This window comes from Tupaia chinensis, unplaced genomic scaffold, assembly GCF_000334495.1.
Source record: "Tupaia chinensis unplaced genomic scaffold, TupChi_1.0 Scaffold144168_1, whole genome shotgun sequence".
In the NCBI taxonomy this organism is placed as follows: Eukaryota; Metazoa; Chordata; class Mammalia; order Scandentia; family Tupaiidae; genus Tupaia; species Tupaia belangeri.
The window spans coordinates 540,749-549,002 of record NW_006204024.1 but is presented as its reverse complement, the minus strand read 5'-3'; the positions used below and the strand labels follow the sequence as shown (position 1 = coordinate 549,002).

Genomic DNA, 8,254 nt, shown 5'->3' with positions numbered 1-8,254 from the left:
CATCGCAACACTCAAATGAATTTTCCATCCAATATATACTGTGCGTTGGCTCAATCAAGCACGTCAACATATATGTTCTCAGCAAATAATTTCCCAATTCTTGTGTCCTGCATACCTTGCCTTTTGTTTTACCATCCTAGATTCCCCATCCCCCTCCCTCTGTTATGACCCATCCTCCTCCCACATTGTCCCTGTCATCCCCGATTGCCCTCCGTGCCTCACCCCTCCCCAAATGATCTGTCAGTGATCTTAATTAGTCTAAGTCTCTCCAATAGTTATCACAGCTGACACATGCCTCTACATGAACTCAAGTCTGACTTTAGGCCTAAACCCCATTGGGTAAAAAGAGCATACTATAAAGTAGAACCCAACTGGGCCCATACCGCTCACTGCAGCCATCAAATATCCATTTTTTTTTTTTTAATGGTACGAATAGTTTTACCGTTTTTTTTGTTTTTTGTTTTCGTTTTTTTTTTTTTTTACCTAACATTCATTCCCTGAGCATCATCACAGCGTACTAAATGTAATTTCCCATCTAGAATAGACTGCACAGTGACCCAATCAAGCATGTTATCATCAATAATATTCCACTCCTACTTTCTTGCTTATGCACATATATATATATATGTTTTTTTTTCCTCTTCCTCTTTTTTTTAATTTTTTTTCCCTATGTTTGTCCCTCTGCCCTGTCTCACTCTCCCATTACAATATCCCTGCTATATACAGTTGTCTTCCAGAAGGGTTACTGAAACTGTGAGTCTTTTTGAACTGAAAGTATTAATATGTTTAGAAAAGTTCCCTGGGACCAGCAGTTAGCGTAATGACTATGTTGCTGGACTCCCACGTAGTCGACCGCAGTTCGAGTCCCGGACCCGGCGGCTTAAACTCACGCTGGGCGCGTGTGCGTGCGTGCCCAAGATCCCAAGAGGAGAACGGAGGAGAAGGGATTTTTGGCGTGGCCATCCCCCCAGGGGGTGATTTCTCGCTTTCTGTCTCTCTATCTCTCTCTGTCTTTCTGTTGAGCACATGCGCCCTATAGCAAAAACCTCTCCAAAAAAAGAAAACAAAGAAAAGTTCTCTTTTCTGGCTACTCTTGCACACTATTAATAAAATTCACACTCTCGCATTTACCCTGATGGCTTCTAGACACAGTTGAACAGTTTAGTGATCTCAGCCTGAGTGTTTCTGGACTTTTATTTTCTTTCTGGTTGGACGTCTTTTTTCCCCCGTTCTTTTTCGTGTGAGCTGTAGTATATGTGCAGAGGAGCGCCCAGTACTTCTGTTGAGAGTAACGAACGGTAAAGGTGAGAACGCGAACAGCACCAGCATCCCAGAACCTTGGGTCCCTTCCCACCTCTAGGGTGCTCACTGGTTGGCCCAAGCCAGAGTCTTTTCTATTGCTAGAACTTTTCAAGGTTTTTACTACTGATAGTAAAATGTTCTTAGAATTGACCAGAGTCATATTCTTGTGATCATTTATGTACATATGTGTGTGTATATACACATGCACATATATATGTATACACACACACACATATATACATACACAATGCCCTTTGTTTATATTTAAACGTCTTTTTTTTTTTTTTCCTTTTTTTGGAGAGGTTTTTGCTGTAGGGCGCACGCATTCACCAGACAGACAGAGAGACAGAAAGCGAGAAATCACCCCCCAGGGGGGATGGCCACATTGTCATCCTTTCTCCTCCATTCTCCTCTCGGGATCTTGGGCACACACACACGCCCGGCATGAGTTTAAGCCGCCCGGTCCAGGACACGAACTGCAGTCAACTACATGGGAGTCCAGAGACATAGCCATTACGCCAGCTGCTGGTCCCATAGACATGTTTTGAGTCTGTAAAATATAGATAAAATACAGAAAACTGTTCAAATGTGGACGGCACAGTCTTTGGTATTATTTTCTAAAATCATGCATGTAAATTTTTTCTTTTTAAAATTTATTGTATAATGCGCACTTGTTTGGGAGAGAAAGTGAGAAAGGATCCCCCAGGGGTGGCTGTGCAGCAGTTTCTCTGTTCTCCTCTCAGGGTTTCGAGAGTGCATGCACACACACTTGGCATGTTTTTCAAGCTGTTGTGTCCAGGACTTGAACTGTTCAGTCAGCCACAGGGGATTCAGCTACCTTCACCACCACACCACTGGCTGGGCCTATTTGTATAAATTTTGATGAGAGAATATTGGTCTTTTACCTTCTCAAGTGTAAGATGAACTTCTGTTCTTGTTATAAACTATTTTTACATAAAGAGCAGGACTTGGGAACTAGATAACTTTATCTTAGGTTGTCTTTACAGACTTGTGCAAAACAGACAGACCCATCACCGACGGATAGATGTGAGGTCAAACGGGCACAGTAATGCTGCTGTGGAGCCTGGGAGTGGGTGCACCGGGGCTCACCGTACAGTACGCGTCTGTCTTTAAAGGGTTAGAAGAAAACATTGGAGGGACCGCAGAATGAGAAAACACCTGTTTAAAAACTGCTTAGGGAATTTGACTAAGTAATCCATTTTTATTCCTTCTGTACATTAATACTAATTTCTTTCTTTGTTTCTTTCTTTCTTTCTTTCTTTCTTTCTTTTTTTTTGAGAGAGAGATTTTTGCCATGGGTGTGTGCATTCGCCAGAAAGACAGAGAGAGACAGAGAGACAGACAGAAAGTGAGAAATCACCCCCCGGGGGGGATGGCCACACCACAATCCCTTCTCCTCCATTCTCCTTTTGGGATCTTGGCCACGCACGCACATGTGCTCAGCATGAGTTTAAGCCACTGGGTCTGGACTCGAACCATGGTCGACTACATGAGAGTCGAGCAACATATCCATTGTGCCAACTGCTGGTCCTGTTGATACTAATTTCTAACAGATTTAAAAACTTTGCTGAGGATTTGTGTACCCTTAAATTCTTTTCTGCTTCTCTTTCAGTTTTTCTTTAATATCAGCACTGATGACCAAGAAGGCCTTTATAGTCTTTATTTTCATAAATGCCTTGGAAATAAACAGCGGTCTAGTGACAAGTTCTCATTCAGCCTTGATGTGAGTACTGTATGAAGGCCATCGCTCTTGGATTTTGTCAGCAATGTAAACTGCAAGAGACTTACTTTTCAGTGAGAATAGGTTGTTTTATTTTGTTAGCTTTTTGCTATAGGGCATATGCTCTTGCCAGAGAGAGACAGTGAGAGGGAAAGTGAAAAATCATCCACCAGGGGGTCTGGCCATTCTCCTCCTGGGATTTTGGGCATGCATGCACATGTGCCTGGCATGATTTTCAGGCTGCCAGGTCTGGGACTTGAACTGCAGTCAACCATGTGAGAGTCCAGAGCCTTAACCATCACGCCACCTCCTGGCCCCAAGAATAGTTTTTTTTTTTTTTAATAATTATTTTATTTTATTTATTTATGTTATTCATTTATTCTAATTTGACCAGAGTGGGACAGAGTGTGGTGGGGGGGGGCGGTGAGAGAGCCACCAGGTCTGGGACTTGAACCGCAGTCAACCATGTGGGAGTCCAGTGCTCTTAACCACCACGCCGCCTGCTGGCCCCAGGAATAGGTTTTAACACTGAAGTAAGAGAAAAATGCATCCAGACTAACATCCCCGTGGGAGGGTAGAGGGGTGGGGTGGGCAGGATACTTGAGTAGAGGATTCATGAATAAGAAGATATAAAGCAATTAGAATGTGTTTACTTTTCAACCTGCTAATTAAGAATGTGGTTGTTATCTGCCCTACTCATTTTCTTAAACTTAAGTGAAACAGCTGAGATAGCAAATTGCTGAACAAGGAATGATCTGTTCTGAAAAGTAAAAATTAATTTTATGTTGGCTTTAGATTGAAATCACAGAGAAGAATCCTGACAGCTACCTCTCAGCAGGAGAAATTCCTCTCCCCAAATTGTATATTTCCATGGCCTTTTTCTTCTTTCTTTCTGGGACCATCTGGATTCACATCCTTCGAAAACGAAGGTAAACTCTTACTTCCCCGAGCCCTCAGTTGAGAGTGTGTTGAGTTTCGTGTAGTTCCCCTCGTGCTGGCTTCTGAACCCTGGGAGATGTGGCACTTGCGCAGTCTTACCCTTCAAAGGGCATCTCCCCTGAAACGCTGGGGAGACTGCAGGAACCTTACAGGCTGGGCAGCTTTTGCATGCCTTGGTGTTTGTTCACTTCCATTGCTTTGTTTAAAAAGCAAATCCAAGTATTTCAATAATATACAAGCAAAATAAAATATATAAGCAGAGTATTTCTGGAGTGGGGACCTCACAGGCCAGGACTTTGAGTCCCATTCAGGGGCTGTTCATTCTTGAGAGGAAATTAGTGACGGCCCACTGCCTGGTTGAACGCGCAGTCACTACTCAGTGCCAAAGGCATCGCTCAGAGCTGGGCTGGGCTGGAGTCTCTGGGTTGACCTCCAGATGCTTGTCCCTGGAGAAAACCTCTTCAAAGCCCATCTGCCTGGCTCTTGGCCTTTCTTCCGAAACCCTTGAGGCTTTAACTTCCTGTACTCTCTGGTTCTTGAGGGGAACAGCTGTACATGAATGAATTCTTGTCTCCGTCCCAAGAAGACTGAGAACACGATGTTAATGTTCGGTTAGAGAATGGTGCGAGGTGTTTGTCAGAAGGCCCGTAAGCTGGGAAATGATAGTGCATCAGTATAATATTCCAATATGGACTAATTTAAATCTGTAAGACAATTAGGCACCCCCAGATCCCTCTTCCTGTGGAGCACTGGGGTAGAACTTAAGTCCTAGTGGCCTGATCATCAGTCCACAGAGGCCTGATGGTCCAGTGTGTCCTGCTCTGGCAGCTGCAGTCACGGGGACCTGTCTGCTGTCATACCCTTTCCGCCCACCAGATGGACAGAGTGTTCTGTGTACTTGGGAAGGACCTCTGGGATCTCGCTGCGCCTAGATCCTCAGGCAGCCATTACTAAGGAAAGAAGAACCCTGCCAATTCAGATCAGAAGGGCTTTCTGTTTCTTGTTTTGTTGTTCGTTTGTTTAGAATGTTACTTTTGCCTTATTAGAAAAGTGAGAACCAGGAGGCAGGAGACCTGATTTCGGGTGTGAAAGCTGACAGTGATGCTGAGTGCCCGGCTTCATGCTGCCTCTTTTTCCTGGCTACAAAACCAGGACCGTTATTGTTGCCTTCTTGTAAGCGTCTTCGGTCCTTGGATTTTCTCTGTGACTTCCCCCGAAGTACTGTATATGAAAAACCGTGCCCACTCTCACCTGGGCTTTCATTTTGACCTTCGAGTAGGTGAGCACTGGAACTTTCTGGAAAGTACCGGGGAGGAAGTCAGCCCAGAAACTGAGTGTGCGTCGGCTCATGGCATACTGTCATTAGCAGTGCTGGGGCCCGCTTTTGTTTCTTTTTTTCTCATTTCCTCCTCTCTCTCCCATCCCCTCTCAACCATGCATGGCCACTCCAACGTATCTAATATAAACAGCTGATATCTGTCCTTAGAAACAAGTACCGTTAATTGGTGCTACCTGTATCTGGAATTTGTAGAATCGCCGCCCTGTCGATAACTGCTCTTGTACGTGTCTCACTCAGTAGTATCCTTGTCATTTTTATTGTTTATTGCCAGAAGGCACATGTGCTTGCAAGACAGAGAGAGAAAATATACCCCCCCGCCCCCTGTAGGGCGTTGTATCACAGTTCTTTTTCCACCATTTCTCTGTCCCGTCAGGCTTTGGGGCACACACATAGACCTAGCATGGTTTTTAAGCCACCCGGGCTAGGACTTGAACTGCAGTTGGCCATGCAGAGATCTAGCTCCCTGTGCAGGCGCTAACCACGGTGCTATAGGGCATGCCCCTGCAGGAGACGGGGTTAAGGTGCTGAACTCCTACATGACTGACTGGGGTTCGAGTCCCAGACCTAGTGGCTTGAAAATGACGTCGGACACCCATGTGAGCGTGCCCGAATTCTCTAGAATGGAGGAGAAGAGGATGCGGCGTGGCCATGCCCCTGGGGGGTGATCTCTCACTCTCACTTACTGTTCTCTCTGTCTCTTTCTGGCATGTTGGCGCACCCTGTGGCTGTGTCTAGCTAGCTCAGTTGTAACTACTCGGCGTTCCCAGGAGACTGGCACCCCCACTTGGCACTTCTGCATCCCCCGGGCCACCTGCCTAGATTGCCGCTACCCTCTGCCGTGTGGGCCTTGCTGTCAGGAGCCTCCCTCCTGCCTCCTGAGATGACCTGTGGGTCGGGGCGACCTCAGGCACAGTCCTGCAGGAGCGTGCTGGTCAAGGGCATGCTCTCGTGGAAGATCCTTGGTGCTGCTCTACCGGCTTGTTCTCCAGTACGGCTGCGCACTTGTCTTCTACCAGCGGTGCGTAAGGCCCTCTGCCCGTCTTCACCACTCTGGCATCGTCTTCGCTAGTTTGCTAGGTGCTACCTGGTACCTCATTTTATTTCGCGTTTCTTTGAATGTTAGTGGTGTGGATTATCACTTCAGAGACTTGGTAACCTTCTAAGTTCCCATTGGTATGACTGCCTGTATTCGAATTAGGTTTTCTGTCTTTTTCCTGTTCCTTTGCATGGACTTCTTGCATATTCTTCTTCATGTTTTTTTTTAGAGAAGAATTTTTGCAATAGGGCATGCACACTTGCCAGAGAGACAGAGAAAGAAAGTGAGAAATCAGCCCTTAGGGGAATGTGCCACAGTCCTTTGTCCTCCATCCTCTTCTCTGGATTTGGGCATGCATGCATGCACATATGCCCAGCGTGAATTTAAGCTGCCGGGTCTGGGACTCGAACTGCAGTCAACTACGTGGGAGTCCAGCAACGTAATCATTACACCATCTGCTGGTCCTGCATATTTTTTATATTAATCCCTTGTCTGTCTTAAAGAATTATTTATTTATTTATTTAATGCCATTTGTTGTTGTTATTTTTCAATTTGACCAGAAAGAGCAGAGAGAGAAAGGGAAAGCAAGAAAGTAAGCTGCCAGGCCCAGGCCTCGAACCGTAGTTGACCATGTGGGGATCCAGTGCCTTTAACCACCACGCCACCTGCCGGCCCCAATCCCTTATCTGTCTTAGACATTGTAGTTTTTTTCTTGCAGTCTGTTACACTTGTTTGTGGTATTTATTGTCAAATGAAAATCTTTAGTCTTTTAATTTTAGTCCTTTAGGCAGTATCTCTTGACTCTTTAGGAGCCATTTTCTACTCTAAGGTCACAAAATACATGTTTCACATTGGAGCTGAAGGCCACCAGCGTCCCCCTTTATGCAGGTGTGAAATGAGGACCAACTTTATTTTTTTCTGTACGTAGGTTTGAGGTGACTTTCGTGCCAGTTATGAAACAGTTGAACCTTGTCCCACCAACTTGGTGTCGTGTGGCACCTCCAGACACCCGTGGGCTCCTGCTCTGTCCCCGAGCTCTCTGTCTGGCCCGTCGGTTAAGGGTCTGGGTAACAGGAGCTGCACCCGGTCCGCTTTTCCCGCTGCGGCTTTGAGGGCTGTGGCGGGTATCTGAGAGTGTCTCCTGCAGCTCTCACTCAGTCTCTGTACTGCATTAACAGCTGTGCTCGTCTTTCTCCATATGTCCTTAGGAGTCCCGTTAAGCTAATTTCTAGGGGGGATGGGAACGGGAACGGGAGAGGCGGCTCACTGCCTGGTGGACATCACGGCCCACAGGTGGACGCAGACCTGTGTAGGGTGGGGGTGGCACCAGACCTCCCTGCCCGGTGTGTGTGGCAGACACCAGCCGTGAGGGAAGGCGGGGACATGACCGCGGTGCTTTCCCCTTGGCTGTAGCTGGTTCACGCTGCCTGTTCTCCTCTGCTCCCTCTTCCCTCCCCACCCTCTGCTCTGCTCTGGGCTGCAGGCTCCCCTAAGCCTTTCTGCTTCCCAGGGATGTAAGGCGTCTGCCTCGGTCTTGCCTCTGAGGCTTTCCCAGAGTGCTTTCCGGGGAGCAAGCTGGCAGCCTGGGTTAGGTTTCCATCTTGGTGGGACTTGGATCCCATCGTGCCTGGCTTCGGTGGCTCACTTGCAGCTCAGGGCCCAGGTTCATCAGTGCCTCAGAGGTGGCGTTACCCAAGGCCTTTGTGCCAGCGGAAGGTACGTTTTAAGAAGGGCTTCACGTGTGCAGCTCTCTTAGGTTATATTTATTGCCTCCTGTGAACACACAAGGCTGTCCTTTGGGAGGATGAGATCTTCTTTTAATTCTTTTCTCTGTTTTCATAGGAATGACGTGTTTAAAATTCACTGGTTGATGGCGGCCCTTCCTTTCACCAAGTCT

At 46.8% G+C, this 8,254-nt stretch overlaps 1 protein-coding gene across 1 annotated transcript in view; it reads left to right on the top strand.

Annotated features, from left to right (window-relative positions):
- Positions 1-8,254, top strand: part of GPR107 (G protein-coupled receptor 107) — a gene marked incomplete in the record, with an annotated part of 85,229 nt that overhangs the window by 38,689 nt on the left and 38,286 nt on the right. The window contains 3 exon segments of the mRNA XM_027767306.1: positions 2,936-3,046; positions 3,839-3,972; positions 8,200-8,254. Coding sequence (XP_027623107.1) covers positions 2,936-3,046; positions 3,839-3,972; positions 8,200-8,254 — 300 coding nt within the window.